The sequence below is a fragment of the Phaseolus vulgaris genome, chromosome 1 (assembly GCF_000499845.2).
Source record: "Phaseolus vulgaris cultivar G19833 chromosome 1, P. vulgaris v2.0, whole genome shotgun sequence".
Lineage (NCBI taxonomy): Eukaryota > Viridiplantae > Streptophyta > Magnoliopsida > Fabales > Fabaceae > Phaseolus > Phaseolus vulgaris.
The window spans coordinates 44,664,051-44,689,671 of record NC_023759.2 but is presented as its reverse complement, the minus strand read 5'-3'; the positions used below and the strand labels follow the sequence as shown (position 1 = coordinate 44,689,671).

At 33.2% G+C, this 25,621-nt stretch overlaps 1 protein-coding gene across 7 annotated transcripts; it reads left to right on the top strand.

Moving 5' to 3' along the window:
* Positions 1 to 1,377: 1,377 nt before the first annotated feature.
* On the top strand, positions 1,378 to 25,099 carry LOC137814547 (1,4-alpha-glucan-branching enzyme 1, chloroplastic/amyloplastic). Of its 7 annotated transcripts, none has more exons than XM_068617344.1 (23): positions 1,378 to 1,709; positions 1,983 to 2,109; positions 3,348 to 3,502; positions 4,772 to 5,046; positions 8,301 to 8,399; positions 9,192 to 9,234; positions 10,299 to 10,358; positions 13,175 to 13,255; positions 16,981 to 17,097; positions 17,505 to 17,588; positions 19,116 to 19,237; positions 19,455 to 19,574; positions 19,746 to 19,875; positions 19,988 to 20,098; positions 20,862 to 20,990; positions 21,227 to 21,330; positions 21,704 to 21,848; positions 22,194 to 22,341; positions 22,456 to 22,556; positions 23,470 to 23,547; positions 23,848 to 24,003; positions 24,147 to 24,221; positions 24,367 to 25,099. In XM_068617344.1, exons 2-23 carry the CDS (start codon positions 1,989 to 1,991, stop codon positions 24,523 to 24,525), a joined length of 2,613 nt encoding a protein of 870 aa, XP_068473445.1. In that variant the 5' UTR covers positions 1,378 to 1,709; positions 1,983 to 1,988; the 3' UTR covers positions 24,526 to 25,099. The 7 variants fall into 7 exon arrangements, with proteins under 7 accessions (XP_068473445.1, XP_068473444.1, XP_068473447.1 ...); XM_068617343.1 differs by having other exon boundaries at positions 1,442 to 1,768; XM_068617346.1 differs by having other exon boundaries at positions 1,483 to 1,709; positions 3,348 to 3,418.
* The last annotated feature ends 522 nt before the right edge of the window (positions 25,100 to 25,621 follow it).

Here is a 25,621-nt window from a genome sequence, read left to right as displayed (position 1 = left end):
TTAAATATAATGTTTGTGAATGATTTATAAGTAAAAATCGGAGATAAGAGGTATAGTATGATTTGTGAATCATATTTAAATTTATGAATTTGTGTGTTAACTAAAAGAATATACGAAAGATTTTTTTTATTTCACTAATAATTTAATTTACATAAATTAAAATATAAGGTGAAAAAATATTGACGAAAAAAGTTTATACATAATGTCAAATTTGTAAGTGGATATAAATTATAATAAATTTATGATCTTTCTTCATTACGATTACGTGCGATTATGTACACTCCATTTAATATATCATAGACCATTTAATATATCATATTAGACAAAGAATATTATGTTAATTGACTTTTTGAAAATTAATATAGCCGTTGGTTTGTACACATAGATATTTAATTCCAACACAGAAACGTTGTACTGATAGGATTGTTTCTCTATGACAAACTTAAAACATATCCATATCTTAACCATCAGTCAAATTATTTATATTTGTATATATTTTAAAAGTTATTCCCATGCTGTCAATTCTAACTTCTTGCATAAATGGAATTTCAAATATTATGTACATGGTTCAAGTAAAAACAAAACTTTGTAAATTATGAGAAAATAAGTATTCAACTATATTAAGTAATAATTTTTAATTATCGTGGAAGACAAGTCAATTACAGTTATTAAATTTAAAATTTAAATCATGTGTTTAATTAAAATATTACGTATATTTTTAATTAAAAAGATGTAAAATCTTTAGAAGAGCATGCTAACTTTTAAATTAAATACATAATCTGAACCATTAAATAATTGTAATTATTATTATTTATTTCTAATAATGACTAAAATTCTGATTTAACACTCTTTCTTCTCATACAACTGTTATAATTAAACGGTTATTTCTCATGGTATTTTTTTGTACAATTTTTTTAGCATCTTTTATTTATCTAAGCTTCGAATAAAACAAGTAATAAGATAAAGTGTCAAATATCACACCAGAATCAGGGTTTGCATTTTTTAATCTCAGACAGTAAGGGACTAGGGAACAAGAAAAGCATTATTATATTTTTGAAGAAGAACGGTGGTCACGAGATATTTTCCAATTCCAAATAATTCAAGTTTCTGTCTCATATCCTTTGTTGTTGTATATCTATTAGTTGATTCAGTGGTCACTGTCGTATTATCATACATATTTTCACAACTGATATAATAGATGATCTTTAGAATCTAACTTTCAATTATATTTTAAACGGGTCTCATCCAAGAGAACCCATTAAAATAATAATTAAAGGAATTTACAGTGATTTCCCTATTAATCATATTTTATTTCCTAATATTTTAGTATCAAGAGAAGTATTATTAATAATAATATATTTTTACTACAGGACATTTGTAACATTTTCTTGATTTGGACAAGTGAAAAGTATTTAATTTTATGATTTGAGAAAGGGGACGCAAGGCAAGGTATATACTGGTCACAACGCAAAAGGATCCTTTAACATTTCATTCATGAAACTTTTTCCTTTTGGTCACGAAAGAAAGGGAAGAGAAGATAGAAAAGCAAAAAAGAAAAAAAAAATCTGAACGCGCGTCCATAGCCAGACATTTCATATCCAGGGAGGAACATGCTATTCGTTTGGCGAAGACTATGGACGATCAGAATTAAAGGGTGGTGGGGCCCATAAGTTTGATCAGCATGCTGTTTGGACTGTAAACAAACACAGGTAGCAGCATCACTCGCAGTCTCGTTGTCACCTCCACGCAGATAGCGCCATCCTTCACCGTACAATTCATTTTTCTTTATCATTATTTAAATAAATTTGAGAATTATATATATATTGTTAATACTATATATAATATCATTCCTTCACATCAATGTCACGCTTCTCTCGGCACCTCGAACACAGCACACTCGAACTTTTGGATCTGTTTTTCTGCTTCTGAGAGAACATTCTCATCTTCTCCCCTGAATCTCAAAGACTAAACCCTAACCGCAGGCAAAGATGGTTTACACCATCTCGGGAATTCGATTTCCGGCTGTTCTTTCGCTGCACAACTCCACACTCCGTGGCGATCGCAGGGCAGCGTCTCTTCCAGTTTTTCTCAGAAAGAACAACTTCTCTCGTAATGAACCTTCCTCATTTTAGCCTTATGCTTTTACGATTCCGTTACATTCCTCTCTTCTGGAATTATGTGAGTAGTACTTGCTAATTCTGGATTTTACTGCTTCTTTTTATTTGTTTTTGCTGTTGTTATCTTCTTCTTCGTTGCAGCTGTTATTGTTATGACTAATAATAATGATTATAATAATAATAATAATAATAATATATTGATCATTATTATTATTTGCTTTCTTAAATGTTAAAGCACATGCAATGGCGGAAACTTGTTTGTTTGGTTTTGATTTCGTGTTAGAAGCGAGTGGTAACCTGGTGAAGCTGAAACGTGAGATTCTGGTGATACTGTTTACTTCGTAGGTTGGACTTTCGGGCATTTTGAAATTAATGATGTTAGCGTGCGTGGCTCTGTTTTGTGACTGTGGATGCATCTGTTAGTAACTGAGATAATAGAATTTTTTATTTTTTTTAACTTTTGTGACTATTACTCTATTGGATGAATTATGAGGAGGTTTATATGCGTTTTCATGATTCTTTGGTCATATGCAAATAAAAGAAAGAATGTGAACTTTCGTTGTGTCTGTAAATTGTAAATTAGAATCATAATTTGTACATCGTGTGCTTGCATGTGAAATTCCAACAGTGTCATTGTAATAATTATATCGATATGCGTTATTTGAATTTTATAATATGAGAAGTCACTGTGAGTTGGCATAACTGATAAACCAAACATTTAAAATTATGCATCAGCATTTTATTAACTACAGAAAGAATGTAAATATTAGCTATTGTAATAAAGTCATTCTTTTAGATTCAGTCTAGACAAAATCTGTTTCATTGGATTGCAATGTGGGTGAAATTTTTTGACCTTCATATATGTTTGCAAATTTTCCCGTTACTTTTCTCTTTTCTTGTTTGTTCAGAATATGAATTGAATGATTGAATCATACTGTATAAGGTTTGATGGGGAAAGGGAAATGATCTGTAGTCTGAATGGCTATGATTTGACAAACCCTCATAGTATGAAATTTACTTAATTTTGATTTGTGAAAATGGCAATATATTGATATTTGATTGGTTAAATTATTGATTCATCTGAGTGATATCAATAAAAATAGGAAAGGGAAGTAATGTTATATATCTATTTTACTTTGGATGAACACAAAGTTCAATCTAATTTGTGCATGGCACCTATAAATATAGGCTTTAACACACTTCAGTGATATAATTTATGGTTGCTTTCAGGTAAAATCCTTGCTGTAAAATCTTCTCATGATTCTGATTTCCCGTCTTCTGCAATCGCTGGATCTGATAAGGTGCTTATTCCTCAAGATCATGATAACTCTGCATCTTTGACGGATCAACTTGAAACTCCTGTTATAACATCAGTGGATGCACATGTACTTTTCTCTTACTTGACATCAAATTTGATTATATAATTAATTTTGTGTTTTGTTGTTACGTGCCTTTCTTTGTATTGGGATTGTGGTTTTCTTGTCAAATGCATCTGGATGTATGAAACTTTGTGCATTTTTTGTTGCAAAACCAATGCTTTCTAGGTAAGTTTTTAGCATGGTGTTCATAGCTGATTGTAATTATGAGCAAGAAATATTCTGGAGGATGAAGGGAAAACAGATATAAAAACTCTACTGTTGTGAATGGAAAAGAAAGGAAAATATAATTGTACAAATGTTGTTTTCGGATTGTTACAGATTTATATGCCTGCTTATGATTTTTAGGCTGTAGCTCAAACTGCTCTTAGAAGATTTCTGATATGTGAAGTCTATTTTAGGAGTCTTATTTTTCTCAGATTAGACAAATACGTGTCTCATCTCAGATTTATATGCATGCTTATGATCTTTAGGCTGTAGCTCAAACTGCTCTTAGAAGATTTCTGATATGTGAAGTCTATTTTAGGAGTCTTATTAACTCTAACCAAAGTGCATTAGGAAATTCTATCTATGTGGTTAAATCTTCTAATGAACATATTTAATCCTGCTTTTGTCCTGAATCATGCAAACAGCACTTATATTGTGGTATAGATTCAATCTTATTCGATGTGACTCCAGACCTATTTGATGAGTTTTCTTATATGTAGTAGTACTCTAGATTGCCTATTTATTTTAACTCAACCACCTTTTCATATGGATCTTCAACCTTCATTCTACCAAGCCTTGCAATCAAGGCTCTTTTAAATATCCCTCAAGTAAGAGGGGCTGCGGAGTAGACTGTACATGTGAATGATTGGGTGCTACAAGCACAAGTGACTTAATACCAAAGTTTATCAATCTCAAATAGCAGAGTATATTGGCTAACTCTGAAAATGCTATAGCAGGAAGTGGGGTGCTATTTAAAATAATATTATACTAACTAAATAATTTGTACTACACTTAATACTAAAAAAAATAATCATGATAATAATACATCACAGTTTGCACATACCTTCACCATCATTTTGGGAGCAATATTAGCATAGTAATGTAGTAAAAAATTAAATATGATGGTGAGATTAATACAGGTAGCGTGATTACAACTTATAAATTCATATGATTTGTTATTTTGTTTGCAACTTCTGTTTATTTGTTATTATTAATCTCAAGATTGGATTTCTTGGAGATTGAAAATTTCTTTGAATACTCGTTGCTGAATATATCTTTTAATCTTTTCAGAACCTAGAGGATCTAACCATGGAAGATGAGGATAAATACAACATAGGTGAAGCAGATAGCAGTTACAGACAGATTGAAGATGGGCTAGGTTCTGTTGCATCATCACCAGTAGATGTTGATATTCCAGCCAAGAAGACATCGGTATCTGTTGGCAAGGAAGTAAAGATACCAAGTGTTGAAGCTAAACCTAAGATCATACCCCGACCTGGAGCTGGGCAGAAAATATATGAGATTGATCCATCTTTGCTAGCCTATCGTGACCATCTTGATTTCCGGTAAGTTAACCCCAATATAGGAGAAGCAAGCATTTGACTTTCTAAATATAAACAACAATCACAGTTCATATTCCATAAAACAAATAGAAAATAACAGTAAACACAGGGAGAGACCGCAAGGGGAAATATTATGTTTTTTTCTCAAAAAAACACTACATCACGACTATACTATCCATCAAATCCTTACAGATTGTCAGCTGACACCACCTGTTGCTCTAAAGAGTTCAGTTGACAGTGGTTGTTCAAAATGGAAATGAATTTAACTAGAAAACTAACTGAAGTACTATGTATACGCTGACACAAACCCCTGCAAACTTAGCAGGGATGGAACTGTGCAATCCTGAACTCCTAGTATGTCCATGAGAAGATGAAATTTGGTAGGAGATAATGCTTTGGTTAGAAAAGGTCAGCCATCTGGTCTTGAGCAGGAATGTGACAGGGAAGATAACTTTCCCTCTGGACCAAAAAGATATCAAGCTCCATATGATTAGGGTTATGGGCAAGGAAGACCATACTTAATTGTCACAGAAAACCATAGGTGCAGTGCAGTGACTGGATGTGCTGCTAATGAAGAAGGGATTGGATTGAATGCTTAGTGCAAGGATGCAATATTCAATGTCATGTCCAAAGCTATTAAGCTTGGTGCATGAATAATATTGTAGGTGACCCAATAACAAATTTAAGATACATAGCAAGACCATATTTCTAAGTTTGAAAGAGAACAAATTCTTTCTCATTACATACATTGGATATATATACATAGATGAGTTGGGTATTTTTGGAAATAAACAGCGCCTACTCTAATAAACAGAATCCATTATATTGTGGCACTGTTATGCTAGAAAGAAAAACAGGATACAGCAAAATATATAGAATTAAAACCTATAAATACAGAATTAAAACTAATAAGAATAAAATCTGAAACTTCCTAAAATATCTCAACAATATTAGAATTTGACTTTGAGCTTAAATAAACTCCAAAAGCTAAGTCATTAGGCAAAGGTTGCCCACGTATGCATTTTTTTAGCTGAATTGCTTGTCAATGTGGGATTTGGGTTTTTCCATTAAGTCTGACCAACAAATAGATCTTTGGAGTCTGGTTGTAATTAATGGAGAACATCATTGATTTTCTTTGTTAGAGATATGATTTGATTATGTTAGAAATATAATTTGATTACAATAAATAGGGAAATATTTTCTATTACAAGGTATTGATTTTGTGTACAGATCACACAATTACAAACAATCCTCTCTATATGTTATCATATCTCTAGGTTTTCTCCCCTTCCTTTTCTTTTTTCTTTACCCTCAGCTCTGTCAAGTCTGCCAGCTTCTCTGATGTGACCCACTGCTAATGTGTCATGCAACAAGAACCACTCTTATGCTCTTTCACTGATGATGATGAGACATTCCACAACCTATGTGGACAATTCTTCATAGCTGTTGCTCTTGCTGGACTACCATGTGACCTTGTTGCATTTTGAAATCAGATTTTATTGGGACCCATTTCTTCTACCTATGACATAGTCCAATAGTAGTTATTTGTCTCCACACACTTTTAGATCCTCTCCCATATCTACTTGAGATTCGTTTCCCTTGTCTCACAATCATCCCATTGTGGAGGATGTGGTGGTTTTGGACATCTTCTTTGCTACTACTATAAGAATTGGGGACATGTTGAAGCAAAGTCTCAAACCAAAACTAGGGTGCAATCTTGGATAATCAATGTGGCCCCAAATTACCAATCCAACCTTAGATATTATTATCTTTGAGCTGAGCATAACTAGCTCCTCCAGATTCGTGTAGCCAATGAAGTTGCATCACTTGTTACTAGGCCAAACTCAATTATCTCATTATCACTAGGCTAGACATTGCAAATTTGCAGTTAGTATGGTTAGCTAATTCCTAAAAGATCCATGTAATAGTTATTGGAAAGCTGTTGCATATCCTTTGTTACCTAAAAAATGCACCAAGTCGTGGATTATTTTACATATAAGGATGAAGGCAATTCCAAAATTGGGCAGGATCGCCATCAGATTGGGAAGTCCACTTATGGATATTGTGTTATCATTAGAGGAACAAGATGCTGAAAACAATTTCTAGATCTAGAGCTGAAGCTGAGCATCATGCCATGGGTAGTAGCTGCTTGTGAGATTTACATGGCTTAAGCTACTGCTCCAAGATCAATACCAAATATTTCCCATTATTAGGTATTAATTTTATTCTTTATTATTGGATCTCTTCTTCATTATAAATAAAGGTACCCTTGTAAGTACAAATCACACAATATAAGCAATCCTCTCTATACTTTATTGTGTATTACCAACTTGCACCTGATAATGGTCCAGTGAGGAGGTAAAAGAACCAAAGATCAACTTACATTCGCTCTTAGAGTATTGTATTCAACTTAAGGCTTGTTTGACAGCGTTTGGTGGTTCTGAATAAGCGTAGGGATAGTGTAAGGTGGGTTGGGATGATTAGATTTGAACCTAGTGACCAGCTGATGGTTGGGGGGTTGGAGAGATTGGGTTTGGGACAAGAGGGAGAAGAAAGAATAGGAGGAATTTAAGTAGAATTAGGAAGAGAAGATGATGAGGATGGAGGTGGGTAGGGGAAGATTGTGAGAAGAAAAATAGTATCGATTGACATGAGAAAGAAGTGGGTTTGAATATTATAAGGAATCTAAATTTATTGAAAATGACATCATTACTATTAGAAATAAATTTTACCATCACTAGTTGGATAGTTAGTAGCATTTTTGGTTGGGGCAGTGGCCAAGAAAAAGACATTCACGGGAATCAAACAGTGGTGGATCTTAGGGATTTGTTGGAATTTTAGATATTGGAGATTGTATTGTACTGGAATCAAGATCTGATTATCATATTGGGATTCTAGCAAACAAATAGAAGAGAAGAACAGTACAAAAGGGGGAGTCTACGAGTAGACTGTTGCATTGAACTGTTACAAAGTTCTTTGTACTATGACTGCCCATCAAATCCTAACAGGTTGTCAGCTGTCACCTGTACAATTGTCAGTTGACCTTAGTTGTTCAAAACTGAAACCAACAAACTACAATACTACGCACCAATGTTCAATTTTCTTCTTATATAGGTTGTTTATCAACAATTTATCATATTGTTCCGTACATTACCTCTGCCTTTTCAAACTCTACCTTCTCTACTTTACCTATGCCTACTTGTACTGTAACTAAATTTACAACCTGATTTTTTAAAATTCTGTTTCTTAATTCACAGTTTTGGACAATACAAAAGATTACATGATGAAATTAACAAGCATGAAGGTGGCCTGGATGCATTTTCTCGGGGCTATGAACAATTTGGCTTCCTACGCAGGTACTGTGCTATGGTTGTTTTTAGAGCTTAATATCTCACATGTGCACACACATATAACATTGTTTCATAAATTATTGATGTCATTATTAAGATGATAAACAGATACATCAATCTAACATATTGCTGATCAATAAACAATATACACTAGATTGAATACCTTAAGAGGACTAAGTTTTGTATAATTGATGAATGCTACAAATCAAAGAACCTTGGATTGAAGTAATCTGGCAAGTGGCAGCTAGAGTTGTAAAACTTAATAGGAAATCCAACTAATAATAAATATTAGTAATTGAAAATTGTAAGAGGCTAGGCCAGATTGAAATGGCGAGCAAGGATAGCTTGGTGAAAAATCATACTTCAGATCTTCAAAACAGAGATTGTGTTTGCGGCCATGAGAGGAGAGAGAAAGTAAACGACTCAGTGAATTAAACCTTTAGTGTTAAAATTTTTAAAGCAAGTAATGGTGTTTTTTTTTGCTCAGCAAAAATGATACGTATGTATTTAAATAAGTGATGCAAGGCAAACCAAGACCTGTTACAATATTAAATCAATGCTATTACAATAGACCAAGACACGATGTCCTTATCATACAGACCTCCTGCTGCAGCCAACAAATCATGGAAATACACTGAATTGCACCCACACTAAGTAATGTCTGTCGCAGTACAGGCATGTTAATGGTGCAACAATAACTGTGCATAAAAGGGGAAATTATGCCTGTATTTCTACACCCTAATTTCCAGTTTTAGTTTATCGATATGGTCCTTAATGACTAGAAGCTTTTGTCTGCAGTGCTACAGGCATTACTTATAGAGAGTGGGCACCTGGAGCTAAGGTATGTTTCTAGTAAACTATTAGTGTTTCTAGTTTTTTGGTTCAAATTATTTTTGCAGTCAATCATTGTATATATAATTATTCATGTCATTATCTAATTACTGTGGTATTCCTATCTGTATTAGCGTGAAAGTTGAACAAATAAAAGAAAGATATAAAGTGCCCCTAGAGGCATCTAAAGTGTTTGATCTGATGTGTACAATTACTATTTTGGAGCACATCTGCCTCTTAGGCATAGTTACTTAAAAGTTAAATTTTAATATATCTCTTAATTATACATTTGTTAAGTATAGCAGGTTTTAAGTGCACTCAATCAGTACATATTGCATTGACTGTTAGCCTACTTGAATATCTGTAAGAATTTAAAAAAACATGTTCATATATATGACAGAGTTAATTTAGGACTTGATGGACTTCTCTACATTGTTTGAATGAACTATGCTCTGAGACTTACTCGTTCATAAAGTGGTTAAATTCGAACATTTACTTGGATTACAGAATCTATTGTGGTAACTGATTGTTTATATAATGATAATAATATAGCTACTTGAAGGTGAAAATGCAGTTATTTGGTTAAATGGGAAAGACTTAATTTATAATCTACCATTAATATATGATTTAAGCAGCGGCCTCTATCTCTTTCCATACTATATCATTCTATATTTTTCTTAAGTTTGGAGAAAATAAATATAGGATTGATATCCCTCATGTAAAATACACACATAGGGGTGTTTATTTATAGATCAAAATAATAACAGAATCAGTAACATAATAACAAAATAATATAAATTATGGGTTAAGCCCGTTACATTCAACACATATTATATCATTCTATATTTTTCTCATTAAGTTTGGAGAAAATATTGTTTGGATCAATGTTATCAAATGGTAGTTATGGTGGTGCCATAAAGGTATGGCATGGTGGTTTTGTCCGTCATTGCCATCTGACATCGTTTGGATGTTGTGTGTGTAGTGTCTTTAAAGTCGAAGACAATTAATCAATATATATATCTGTTTTTTAATTTCCTCTCTAAAACATTATGGATGTTATTGATTGCTTTTCAGTCAGCAGCATTAATTGGAGACTTCAACAATTGGAATCCAAATGCAGATGTAATGACTCGGGTATGTTATCTTTTATTGGTCTTCAAAGTTCATACATGTGAACTTCAGTATACTTTTTTTTTTCATTAATAAGCCCCTATATGTAAATAAGAAGTTGAACATCTTGTGGTTTCAACTTCCTATTCTTTCCTCTGTTTGACCTAGAATCTAACCTTCTCTCTCCCTTGTTCATTTCCTTTTCATTTTCTGCGTCTCCACCTAATTAAATTAGACGTGTATTATCAAAAGAAATCTGTTTCTTTCCTGTTCTATGGGGACCATGGTGAACTGGCAGAGGTAGCCTTAGGTTTATATGAATTTGTTCAAGATCTGTGATTCACAAAGCACCATGATAGTGGGACCATTTTGATGTCTACTTCAATGCTTGGAGGACCAAATTGAGTATTTACTTAAAAAGGGAAGAAAATGGAAATATCCTTGAAGAAAAACTAGGTATGCGGTAAGGGTGGTCATGGATTGGATTTTGGGTAATCCAATCCAAAACCAAATATTTGGATCAGATTCATAATCCAAATCCATATTTTTTATAAAAAACAATTTGGAAATCCAAATCCAAATATTTGGATTGGATTTTAAATCCATATCCATATTTTTATAAAAAAAAAGTGAATTGTATTTTAAATCAAAATCTATGTTTTTTAAAAAAAAATTAACATAATATTAATATAATAATATGTAAAAAAGTTGAATATTATATAAATATTAAGAAAATATAATAAAATTATGATTTAATAAAACCAAAAAAAATTAAAGATGACATAATATATAAATTCTTAACATTAAAATACATCTACCTATAATACTTTAATTAAACATTGAAAATATTATATCCATTTATTATGTATAAAATATTGGAGCAAATAAAATTATAAAAAAAATATATAAAACTTGATTGCTTCATGTGTGTATGTGCGTGAGAGAGAGAGCAAATAAAATTCCAAAAAGTGAATAAGTGGTGGAGAGAGGTGCAGGAGAGAGAAAGGGAACCACAAATGAGAGAAAGTATAAAAAAGTGGTTTCACCGGAAATCTGGATTTGGATTCGAAATCTGGATTTTCCAATTTTTAAAATCTGTATAAACAAAATGGAAATCTGATCTGAAAATATAATAAAATGTGGATCAAATTAAAAACTAGATTTAAATAAATGGATTTTTAATGGATTAGAGCAGTGCAAAAGTGGAGCACTTTATGCCCACCCCTTTGCCTTCCTCATTATAGATGGCTTTATGGATCACCCTTGAAATAATGATGGGTAGAATGGATTTATTAAAAGTTATAATTCAAACAGAAAAATAAAAATCTATTAGTTTCTTATGACAATAAGATTAAGAATTATTTGCTGTATGCGTATTGGTAACTTTTGATGGATGTAATTATTGCTTTAGTTATGTTCAATATTATAGTTATGCAATGACAATTATTTTATTCTGCTTCATGCTTGTGCAATGCTTAATTGTCAAAGATATAAAACAATTCATATGCTTCTGCCTAACTGTTTTAGAGAGTTGGGTTTGCTAATTGATTTGTAATCTCATTCTTGTTCGTATTCCATGAAGTCAAGGACTTTCATGAGGAAGGCATGTTAGAGATATAAAACCATTCATATGCCTCTTTTCAATATATTGAGCTTTTTGACAAGTTAAATCTTAACAATAATAAATTGAGTTGTCACTAAATGGTCTTCAAAAAGCCTTATTCAGAAAACAAGCTGTTGTAACTGGCAATATATTGATGATGCTTGGATAATCAGTATGTTAGGATTCAATTGCAAGGTATGGATGAGTCCCATGATTAAAGTAGGGGTGGTCATAATAACTACTTATAAAATGTTTGACTATAACTATAATTAAGTTATTATAAAATAATCAGTTAAGTAAAAGTGGTTTACAAAATTAACTATATATGGTGAATGGATATTATAACCAAACCATATTCAGTTTTCCATTACTGGTTTTGATAATGCCAGTTTTAATTTTAAAAAAAAACTGGCTTAAAACTGATTTATCAAACCAAAACAGGTTATGGTTTGGTTATACTATCCACTTTTTTCATGTACTGGGGATAAAACCATATCTTACATATGTTTTTTTTATGAAATCCATGCTAGGCATCACTATGAAATCTGATATCTCAGCTAGGCCAATACTCCATAAATCTTACATTAAAGATAGTTTTAAAACCGTATAGAAATAGGAGATACCCTTGATTTTAATTTCTGTATGTCCAAAATACACCGGTTCTACCTTATTTTATGGGCTGCAATCCTAACTAACTGTAGTTGACTAATTACATCCTTTTCTTATTTATATCTACATATCTAAAGGATGAGGGAAAGAAAGAAAGGAGACTCTTAATAGTATTCTATTAGATTGATAAATATGGAGTTCATTGCTGAGTTCGAATCTCCACTCATGACCCATCGGATGATATCTCCACAACCCTGCATTACCTACCTCTGCTTCAACTCCAGTTTGTCATTTTCTGTGAATTAAATGACAAATGGGAATTAAATTTGAATGAATCATGAACTGGTATGCAGAAACTAACTCATGGTTCTCATGGAAACCAACTAGTTTGGTAACACTGGATCCCCCTCCTCCAACCACCACCAAACAAAAAATGATTTTGTTAGAATGATGTTATTTATTGTTTTAATGGATACCCATTCCTGTACAAATGCATTTTGGATCTGAATGTGATTGTTACAAATCTTACATGCTCCTTGTTCTTGATAGTGTATATCTTTGCTTGAACTTAATTGACAACTGTATTTGCTATTGACAGCCTTTAAATGTTGTAATTTTTACTTAACAGAATGAGTTTGGTGTTTGGGAGATTTTCTTGCCAAACAATGTGGATGGTTCACCACCAATTCCTCATGGTTCTCGGGTCAAGGTAATTTTTTTCCTAAATAAAATATTATTTGATAGATTTGGATAGTCTTCATATGTTATCACAATCATTGATAGTCTTTATTTTTATTTCTTTATTCAAACAGGTAGTGAATTCTATATCATAGCTAATTTTTTTCTAAATGTATGTTTTGGTTCCTCATACTCGTTGCTTAAACATTTTTTCAATTAATGCCTTCCTTTTTATGAAGAATTTCACTCTAAAAGAAGATAAAATTGGTTGTTGTCAGAATCCCTTGATTTATGCCACAAATAATATTTCCTTGTACACTTTTAATGACATAAGTAGGAGGATTAATAGGTTGATAGTATATTTGATATTTATTGTACAGGTATATTTATTGTATAGGATCATTGATCCTAAATTATAGGGTTTAGGATATTTCCATGTACACTTTTAATTACATAATTAGGAGGATTAATGAGTTGATAGTATATTTTATATTTATTGTACAGGTATACTTATTGTATAGGATCATTGATCCTAAATTATAGGGTTAGGTTATATCCATAATAAATTAGGATTTTCTGTCATTAAGTCTTTGTATTCTATTTAAGAGAAATTTCTCTTCTATGAATAATATCAGAAACAAATTTTCTGACATGGCATCAAAGCTCTAAATCCTTGGGAGCCTATGTAATCTCATGCATAACTTGCATTGCTGCAAAACCACACCCCTTTCTTTCCTCTGCTGAATTCATCTGTGTGGGCTGCAATGCTGCATCACCACAACCCTTTCTTTCTTCCACTGTATTCCTTCTAGGCCTGCATTGCCATACTTCAAACGTAAAAAATGTTTAGAAAACTCGACCCACCAGAGTTCTTAATGGAGGAGATTCTAAAATTAAGGGGGTTGCTAGACACATTAACAAAATCTGCAAACTCAGGTGATTGTTCCTTAGCATTCGCATGTAATATTCCTTACTCCTATGCACTCAATGCCTTAAATTCCTCAAAAGAAGGTGTTTGGGTAGTTTATTGTGGAGCCACAAACCACATGACTCAATCATCTACTGGTTTATACTGGGTTTATATCTTATAGACCCTATCCAAGCAACTAAAAAATTGAACTTGCAGATGGAACTTTTATTGCAGTGGCTGGAAAAGGAGATATTATGATAAACCAGAATCTAATTCTGAAGGATGTTTTGAATGTCCCCACATTATCTGCCAATATGATTTCTGTTCCCAAGCTTATAATGGATTTACACTATTTGGTGTATTTTAATCCTACAACTTGCCAATTTCAGAATTAGGGAATGGAGAAGGTGATTGGACTTGCTAAGGAAGACAATGAACTTTACCTTCTAGAGGATGCCAACAGGATGCATAGCACTAAGTGTCAAATTCCTTTGTCTTTGACATCAGAAACAACTCTCTCCAATAAAGAAATTTATTTTGGTTATACCAACTTCGTTTAGGTCATCGATCTTTCAATACCATAGAAATTATGTTTCCTAATTTATTTCATAAAGTTGACATTAAAATGTTTCTTTGTGATACTTGTGAATTTGCAAAGCACAAACATGTTGACTTTCCCTCTATTAATAAAAGAATTATTGTTTCCTTTGCATTAATACATAGTGATATGTGGGAGCCCTTTAGTATTCCTAACCTATCTAGGGCTTATTGGTTTGTCATCTTTATTGAAGATTGCACTCGAGTGTCAAGGGTATTTCTCTTGAAACAAAAAAGTGAAGTGAGCCAAGTTTTCAAAAACTTCATCCAAAAGATTAAAAATCAGTTTGAGACAACCATTAAAAGAGTTTGTTCAGATATTGCCAAAAAATAATTTAGCCAAACATTGTCCTCCTTCAATGAACGAGGGATAATTCATGATTTTTCTTGTGTGAACACCCCACAACAAAATGGGGTAACAAAATGAGAAATTGGACATCTCATAAATGTAACTTGAGCCTCTCTTTTCCATAAAATTGTACCACAACAGTATTGGGAAGAAGTTGTCCTTACTGCTACCTATTTGGTTAATCGTCTACCCTCCATAACACTAAACAATAACAGTCTCATTTAACTATTTTCCAAAAAATTTTGGACTTAAGGACAAAAAATTATATTGTACTGTACCTCCAGTCTTTGGCTATGTATCCTTTGCCCGTGTTCATTCTAATCTTAGGGAGAAACTTGATCCTCGAGTTACTGAGTGCATATTTATTGGTTATTCACCTACCCAAAAGGGATACAAATGTTACCACCCTCTACCAAAAGGATTCCTTATGTCTTGTGGTGTAACCTTTGATGAATATACACAATATATTCATCTTTATCTTCACGGGGAAAGCTCATGCATTGAATATAAGGATAATTCATTCTTAACAGAAAACCACATTCTCCCAAAATTAAGTCTCATTAATACTTTGTCTATTGGGTCTATACATAACCATCTACTGAGTCTAGTCATGTCCTTTCTCTTCTCCTATTCATTCTCCTTTTGTGTCAAGCCCAAAGATAACTAGAGAACAAATTCAGAAACTCCTAAAGCATGGTTTGGCAAGTTTACTACCATAATGGAGTTTGCAACAATTTGATGTCACAAATGCTTATCTGCATGAAAATCTTGAGAAAGAAATTTATATGGAGGTACCACTTGGGTTTAAAGCCAATGATGGAAAGATGTGTAAACTAAGGAAGACACCTTATGGATTGAAACAAACTCCTAAAGCATGGTTTGGCAAGTTTACTACCATAATGAAGACCATGGGGTACAAGCAAAGCCAAGATGATAAGCATTTAGCTTCAGGGGGAGTTACTACATTAATTGTTTATGTAGAAGATATAGTCGTAACTGGAGATGATCGGGCAAGAATGGAAGCCTTAAAAAACTGTTTGATAACAGAATTTGAAGTTAAGGAGTTAGGAAGATTGAAATATTTCTTGGGCATTGAAGTGGTACATTCTCATCATGGTACTTTCATCTCACAACAAAAATATGTGTTGGATTTATTGGCTAAAACTGGTAAATTATGATCCAAACCAGTAGAGATAATACCCATCAAATATGTGACTCCTTGTTTTATTTTTTTGTTTGTTATGATTTTCCATTTCCATGTGTGATGCTTCGAGAAGTGTACGAGTTTGCCATGAATCGTGAGTAATGATGGAAACTGAATCGTGAATTCAGATTGGATTCATGTCACTATTCAAGCTATGAAACAATTCACCTACCAATATGTATCTAGAAAGAAAATTTTCAAAACGAATCACAATTCGCATCGTGCGATCCTTACGGTTCTAGCTACCATGCATTTCATTCTATTGTTGGCAAGTTGGGAATGGATGACATTCACTTACCAACTTGAGGGAAAGTGTCAGAATCCCTTGATTTATGTTGCAGATAATATTTCCATGTACACCTTTAATCACGTGATTAGGAGATTAGATTACATTCCATAATGAGGAGGATGGATTGGCTGACAGTACAACTGGACCGTTGATCCTGACTTATATTGATAGATTGTATAAGTCTTTGTATTCTATTTAAAAGAGCAATTGTCCTTTTAAGTATAAAGCAGAATGCTCTCAGTTTTATCACAACTCACTAGCAAGTGACATAGGATATCTGAGAATTGTCCTCTATAATTTTCAAACTTGCTTATATTTTTTTCTAGAGAACTTTTTACTTGGATAATCATACATGTTAAAAATTCTCTGTGAAGTATGAACTAAATATCTCAAACATATATTTGTAGATCCGCATGGATACTCCCTCTGGAATCAAAGACTCCATTCCTGCATGGATCAAATTTTCTGTACAGGCTCCTGGTGAAATTCCATATAGTGGAATATACTATGATCCCCCAGAAGAGGTAAGTTTCTAGGTTTCTTACATCTAAGTTTAAACTTAGACAAAGAGATGACAAATCTAAATATCTCTTTTACCTTGCATTTGTTGAGTTAGAATTGTATTTTTAGCCTCTCTCTTGATCTACTCACAATGATAATGACAGTTTTGTAGTATTTTTAAGTCATTGCAATGTTTTCTTACATTAGGAGAAAAGATGTATGCAATTTCTCTTTTTAATTATTTGTAAATATAAAGATAGAGAAAAGCACAATACTTAACACTGTTTTGGCAGAATGCAGGATCATATTGAAGGTAGTCCAGTTAGTGTATCAAATAAAAAATATTTGTTGATAGCAATAACTCCAGTTATGTTTGAATTTTTTACCATGCACTTCTGTGTTAAGTGGTTTTGTTTTTTTACATTTACAGGAAAAATATGTGTTCAAACATCCACAGCCAAAGAAACCAAAATCACTTAGAATATACGAGTCACATGTTGGAATGAGTAGTCCGGTGAGATCATTTTTCTTGTGTATGTAAATCAATAAGTGATCTATTTCCTTTTCCTATATGTATTGCCTTATTTTAAAGTCAACAATTTATTACATCATAAAGTTTTGTCATTTTTTAATCATGATTGACCAAATGTCAAATGACTGGACTCCCTCCCGCAACATGTTATGATAGCAGCCTTTTCTTCTCATAGACACTAGTCGTAAATCCTAATTAGTTATGGGAAAATTTAAATGGAAATAACAGTCAAGGAAGAAGGGAAGATTATGCAGGTTCTTCCCTCTTCCTCCTTGCATATTACTAACACAAAGACAAGTGATTACCATTAGAGCACTGTTGAGTCATTGCTTCCAAACAATGCTTCTCTCTGGGCACCCTATTAATGACTGAGTATTGGACTGTGATTATGCAAAAGAAACCAAATTGAATTGCACTACCAAGTAGATACCACCCAAAATTAGAAGGTTAGGAAACCAGATACTGAAGTTACTTAGCAACTGACAACGGGAATAGCTAAGTCCTTGATTTATTTATTGATTCCCCTATAATTTGCCTACAGTATTTACTTGAACAGATCTGCAAGCCTGACCCTGTCTAACAGGTGGTGAAATGTTACAAATCTACCAACTGCGGTCAGCTTCCGAAGTAAGGGGGCAAGTCCAAATAGACAAATAAATCACCATTTAAAAATAGGACGACATCTATATTTGGTCCTCTAGTAGATTGAAGCACTTGCCATCCAGGATCTCATCTCAAAACAGACCTACATTTATGGTGTTTTTCACCTCTGCCAACTGAAAAGGGCAATAGGAAAAATTAGGATTGAATTTCAGAACTTCATCCTTGTAGACATTGTTGAATTTCAACCGGGTGGTGCTGCAAGGAGTTAAGATAAAGGGAATATTAGTTAGCAACCACTAGAGAAGATAGGGGTGGAAGAATTCATCCCGAGATTTAGAAGATTTGTAACAAAGGAAGGACCCTTTGTGAATAAAACTGTTCAGTTTATTTGTTTGTTTTTTATCAATTTCTTATATTTCTTTCCAAGGTTCATAACTAGGCTCACTTAAAGACATTCGCAGGATCCCTTTTTAATTTTATTATTATACTATAAACAAAATATAACCTATCTAGAAATTTCAAACTGCAAATGGTTATCTGTGTCCTAGTTTTTTTAATTTTGGTCGTCAGTGTGAAATATCTTAGCATTAGCAGAAGTAACAGTAGTAATAGCTGAAATATATCTTACCATTAACAGAAGTAACACTACTAACAGCTGCGCAATGTATTAGTTGTTATGTGCATCAACACTGCAAATCTGGTAAAAGAAAACTTAATTCTTTACTGAAGATTTATTTGTAATGAATGAAGACATTGGTCTCATTTGTACCGTCGGTGTCATTTGAATTTAAATAATAGAATAGTTTTTTAGTATTAGAGATAAACTTGCAAAGTTCCAAGAAAAATCTATATTTAGAATTTCAGTTCTTTTTCTACCATCAACAATGTTGTGTGAACCATGTGCAGGAGCCAAAAATCAATACATATGCCAATTTTAGAGATGATGTACTACCTCGCATTAAAAAGCTTGGCTATAATGCTGTCCAGATTATGGCTATCCAAGAACATTCTTATTACGCCAGCTTTGGGTAACTCTTCAGTTTTCTTTCTTATTATGCCAGTTTTGTGCAGCTCTTCTGTTGTCACTTTTCCCTTGCTCCCAAATTGCTGATTGTCCCTATGAGATTCATAAAATAACCGCCATCAGACAGTTTTGTGCGCTATACATCTCGCTTCTCAATTAGATATTGTTTTTCTCTTAGTTTTGATAATTTGATTATAGTAATAGTGTTGTGCATGGTGCAGGTACCATGTTACAAATTTCTTTGCACCTAGTAGTCGATTTGGAACCCCAGAGGATCTTAAGTCTATGATAGACAAAGCCCATGAACTAGGACTGCTTGTTCTGATGGATATTGTACACAGGTAATGATTATTCTTTATAAGTTACTATTCTTTTCCTTTCTTTGTCAATATCTCTATTTCTTTCTTTTCAACCTTATCCTCAAATATCATTACATGAATGATATTATTTTTATTTTTTAAGGTTTTATTCCTACAACCTTAGATCTGATTGTTAATACATTGTGAATGTAGTCATTCATCAAATAATACATTGGATGGGCTAAACATGTTTGATGGAACTGATGGTCATTACTTCCATCCTGGGTCACGAGGTTATCATTGGATGTGGGATTCTCGCCTTTTCAATTATGGAAGCTGGGAAGTAAGTGCCGGCCCCAGAGAATTCACAGGCTTAGTTCTGATAATATTTCCAATCATGACTCTTCTATACCTTTTGGACAATAGTGAGTGACTGACTTTAACTCTTATTTTAGGTATTAAGGTATCTACTTTCAAATGCGAGATGGTGGCTGGATGAATACAAGTTTGACGGATTTCGATTTGATGGTGTTACATCAATGATGTACACTCATCATGGATTGCAGGTACACTCTAATTGGATTTTGTGTTTGGCCTCCTAAGTCTCTTGGTATTTTAAGATTACTTTTTCTACATTAGTTCTTAGTAAAGTGTTCAAGTATTGTTGGAGTGCCAATTGAATTAGAAAAGGGAGAAATTATAAATATCATTAAGAATTTTATCAGAATGTTGTGTAGGATTGGACAGATTTATTGCTTTCATGAGCTTGTTTGTTTATTCTTACTCTAGATATTTGAATCTGTCAAGTATTCTGAAAATACAAGGACAAACTTATAAAACTAGGGCAAGAGTAAAAGGCATGTGTATTTAACCACAACAGACTAAATAAAAGAGCTAATGAAGCATAAAACTGTACTTATCAGAGAGAAAAATTCTTTTTGCATGTTATATGTGTGAAGTAGTACAGCCCCCCTAAAACTGCAAACCATGCAAAAGCGATGCAACTTGTACAATTTGATGGATCCATGGGAACTGATGTATCATGATCATGAATATGACCTGCTTAACTGAAATGATTTGATTATACAGTTAGATAATGATGAAGATCTTCCCCTGTCATCTACTCCCACTAAAAACATTGAACTTGGAATTGAGAATTCTCCTTGTAGTGATAGCAATTTCAACAAAATTGATTTTTACCATTTTAACAACTAATGAAATATATTCTAACAGTGGTTAGACTTTGAAGCAAAGGATTCTATTGCACTTAGGGATTCTTTCTTAATAATCATTTTACTTTTTGTTTTGTATTATTGAATCTTGCTGTAGGTAGCATTCACTGGAAATTACAGTGAGTACTTTGGTTTGGCAACTGATGTTGATGCTGTGGTTTACCTGATGCTGGCTAATGATCTCATTCATGGACTCTTCCCTGAGGCAGTTACCATTGGTGAAGATGTATGTTATCCTCTTGAAAATTTTAAATCAATGTACAACTTTAACATTTTATTCAAACTGTTTAGGAGTTGAGTAATTGTCATCTCTTGATTTTGGTTTGACTTTCCTTGGTCAAGTATAGATGGTTGTGTAACTGTTGTAAAGAAAAAGAAAAACAGCATGGTGATTGAACTTGAACCCTCTATATGACTCAATGAAACTGGCAGTTGACTATTCAATTTGCTTTCCATTTGTAGGTGAGTGGAATGCCAACATTCTGCCTTCCTACACAAGATGGTGGGGTTGGTTTTGATTATCGCCTGCAAATGGCCATTGCAGACAAGTGGATTGAGATTCTCAAGTAACCTTTACTTTTATTTTGGAGCACAAATACAGCATACTGTATAATGAACTTATTTGGATGAGCTTCTCTGTAAGAACTTCTAGGAGAAAATTTGAAATTAGTTTCCCCATAAGCTAAAATTAACTTATGCACAAGCTAATTTGTAGCTAATTCTTTGTAGTGGAATAGATGCAATATCTTTTGTGTCTTAACATTGCAAGTGTAAATAAAAATTGTGTCCCTCCGGGTGCAATTGTTATTCAAATCCTTAACCCTTTTAAACTCCACCTCATCATTCCATCTCTATAGGCCACTGTCATTCATTCTTACTGTTTGCTAGTAGTGTGAAAAGAAATCCATGTTTGATTTAAGTGATGTTCTTTTTGTGTAGGAAGCAAGATGAGGACTGGAAAATGGGTGATATTGTGCACACACTAACAAACAGAAGGTGGCTGGAAAAATGTGTAGCTTATGCTGAGAGTCATGACCAGGCCTTGGTTGGTGACAAGACAATTGCATTTTGGTTGATGGACAAGGTGTTTGTCTCTTCAATATATTGTGTTTCTCGCCTATTTGACACTGCATGCTGAATTCAAGTGCTTATTTACAGCATATAAATAAAGTCTTGCTTGATTACAATAAATCTTATGGAAACTTCTTCTCATACGCATTTTGTAATCAGCTTCTGATGTTAAGTATCAGTTTAGAAAGAATCCCTAATATAGCATCGCCCAATTCTCTGGCTGTTTCTTGAATTCTTTTGGTTCCTACTTTGCTTCTGTCGAATCATTTAAGGACACTTGTTTCCGTTGCATAAAGTGTATGGCTGCAGTTTGCAATTGAACATTTATATTTTACTAATATTCTGTTGCCTGCTTCAGGATATGTATGACTTCATGTCTTTAGACAGGCCAGCTACACCTCGTATAGATCGTGGTATAGCATTACACAAAATGATTAGGCTTATTACCATGGGACTTGGTGGTGAAGGATATTTAAATTTTATGGGGAATGAGTTTGGTCATCCTGGTAAGCATATTTGATTACCAAGACATTATTTGGGTAGAAATTCAATTATGACATGACTAGTTGGATTTGAAGTTTTCAAATTAAGTTTTGCTCACTCATTGTTGCTCTGTTCAGAGTGGATTGATTTTCCAAGGGGTGAACAACAACTTCCTAATGGCTCTGTAATTCCAGGGAACAACTACAGTTATGATAAATGCAGGCGTAGATTTGACTTGGTAAGTTCTTGGTTCATTCAGGACCTTTGCAATAACTAATTTATGTTCCCACTGTTCAGTGTTTATTTATTTTAAGTTTTCAGTTAGATAAGCTCTGTGGCAAAATGTGTTTATCTTATTACTGATGAATTATAAACCATGCAACTTTTTCTTTCTTCATTTTTATTCTTTCTTTTAGGATAAATGTACTTTTTTACAGGACAATTTTCGTTCAAATACTTAGTTCCAAGTATTTTATTTGGTGATGGCAGTTAGATGAAGTGGAGTGTGGAATAATTCGTATTTTTCATTAGTTCTGTCTTCCGAACTAGTCTTCTTGTTGGATTAGACTTTATTTTATGTTTTTCTTTTATTGGCTTCATGAGCATAAGCAGTGGTAATGGAAAAGTTCTCTTTCCGCATCTTCTTTGCTATTGTTGATTGTTTACGTTTTCTTACAAACCGTTACAGAAACAATATGGATCCCTCCTGCATACAAATATAAAGCATGTTTCTTTGTTCTTAAAAATTACTAAACAGATTTAGTGACAGTTACTAAAGTAAGATAATATAGTTGGACCGTTGAAATGCATGGAGTAATGGAGAAACTAGCATATGAATTGTTTGTGATGTGTACATCTCAGACATTGCATGCTATGAAAATCAAATGAAGTTGTTAACAGTTAAAGACATGGAGTGATAAAATGAAACTATGTGTCGAGCTCCAGGTAGGACAAGATGTTTATATATTGAACTGAAAAATCCAATAAAGATTATTGCCTGATAGAATCTCAGTTTTGTGGGCAAATCTATCAAAATATATGTTTTGTTTTGTTTTATATCTACACTACTTTGACATCAAACAAAAACTCCATATACTTATTAGGCATGTTGTTCAAAAGTTACAAAACTTACCGTGTATTTGCTTAATCAGGGAGATGCAGACTATTTAAGATATCGAGGGATGCAAGAATTTGATCAAGCCATGCAGCATTTAGAAGAAAAGTTTGGTGTAAGTGTTGGTATCTCTATGTCTGTTATTTCCTATTTAATGAATTATCCTAATGAATCTTATTTGGATGGTCATCTAACTTTGCTTTTATGGCTATTCCTCATCATTAAAAATAACACGCATAAGTTTACTATGACCATCGTCAATAACCATAATAGCAGTAATACACTTGTGAAAGCACAGATATTTTAATTTGTTTTTTCCCAAGCCAGTTTCGATACACATGGTTGTGCAAGCTAACTTTCATATTTACAGACTTTTAACCTAGGTTCGTTAACTGTACTTACCTTTTTGCTGCAGTTCATGACTACTGAGCACCAATATATTTCACGGAAAAATGAAGGTGACAAAGTTATAATCTTCGAAAGGGGAAACCTCGTCTTTGTCTTCAATTTTCATTGGAACAACAGCTATTCAGATTACAGAGTTGGCTGCGCAACCCCTGGGAAATATAAGGTACATCATCCGCGTGTAGTGGATACTATCATACAAGAGTACTACGGAGACTCGAATATGACTGATACTGATATTATTTTCTCTTTTTATTTTCCAGTGTTAGAGAATTTGTTTCATAATGGGTTATGCTTTCCTTTTTCCAGATTGTCTTGGATTCAGATGATGCCTTGTTTGGTGGTTTCAATAGACTTAACCACTCTGCTGAGTACTTCACTTCTGTATGGGACTTCTCTAAACTTGTTTTTGAGTGTGCACCATGCTGAGGCATGGACACCGAAGTGTCTTGTTTGTATTTTACTATTCGTATTCTTATACATTCTTGCGGACCTGATTTTAAGGTTTTGACTCTTGGTGATTTTACAGGAAGGATGGTATGATGACCGACCTAGATCCTTTCTTATCTATGCACCTTCTAGAACAGCAGTGGTTTATGCCCTTGCAGATGATCTTGAACCAGCCTTTCTAGATGAAGTTGAACCAGCCCTTGCAGATGAAGTTGAACCAGAGCCAGTTGATCCTTGATGAGAAGCTTCTGGGACGAATGCTACAAGTGCACAATGGCAGCAGTACATCTCTAGTGAACCTAGCCAACCAATGTCTGGTTGTTTAACCGGCACTGAAACACCAAAGAAGCATACTTGAAGTGGAATAAGTGGAGCTCTAGTTAATCTTTAGTGAGGCAGGACACTGGTCTAGAAATCTTGTACATGTGCATTGCTAGGTAATAAGTTAAGATATCACTCCCATCTTTCTGTTTTTACTTTTTAGGATTCAATGTCATGAAATGCATAAGTCGCATCAAGATTGAGAAATGTGAATCAACGAAGCTTTCCTCTGCGAACGAACCTTATACTCGATGTACGTATGCACATGTCAATCTTCATAGTGTTTACTCTGTTCAGAGTTGGAAGCTTCCAAAGGACTTTTACAGTGGGAAATTTTGCAGGAGGCTTACATAGGTGTTTTACTTTGGGGTCTTTATTTCGTTAACTGTCTCCTTTATATTTAAAAGTTGAGATTTTGCGATGCCTAACCGTGTAATAAAGACATCATACTGGTCAAAAAAGAAAATAAAAAAGGGTCGCTCATTCACTCCTTTCCTGGCCTATTTTTTAAAATAAGAATCTTGTTTATATTCACATTACATTCTTGTCTGTTTCCTTTTTCAGTGGAGACCGAAAGCAAATAATTTCTCTAGAAGAAAATATTTATGCTAACTCCATGGTTAATGGGTGCAGAGCTTAGACTTTCCATCCCAAAAGTCCAGGCTTCTGCACCAATATATTGCAAGGATTGTACTTTAGTCATTTTTCAAATATTTATGAAAAGGGGTAAGCGTACAAGACTTCACTGAAGTCGTTGTTTAAATAATGATTTTGCTTTTTTATTTTTTATAAAGGTGTAATTTTTGTGATGATTTTGATTTTCTTAAAAAAATTAAATAGTTGTGATTAGTTAGATAACTTTAGTTTTTTAAAATAAAAGTTTCTATGTATATGATTTTATTTATTTTTTTCTAGGAAGTCTCTGTATAAACTTTTCTTTAGCGAAGTCCTCATGTATGATGGTTTTTTATGTTTATATTAAACGATTTTTTCATATATTTAGTAATTTATTT

What these genes read in the sequence shown, in the direction of transcription:
- LOC137814547 (XM_068617344.1), top strand. Translation starts at nt 1,989, where the DNA reads ATGGTTTACACCATCTCGGGAATTCGATTTCCGGCTGTTCTTTCGCTG. An exon ending in ATGCAGATGTAATGACTCGG is followed by an intron (nt 10,359 to 13,174) that starts GTATGTTATCTT and finishes TTTACTTAACAG; the next exon opens with AATGAGTTTGGTGTTTGGGA. An exon ending in CAGTTACCATTGGTGAAGAT is followed by an intron (nt 20,991 to 21,226) that starts GTATGTTATCCT and finishes TTCCATTTGTAG; the next exon opens with GTGAGTGGAATGCCAACATT.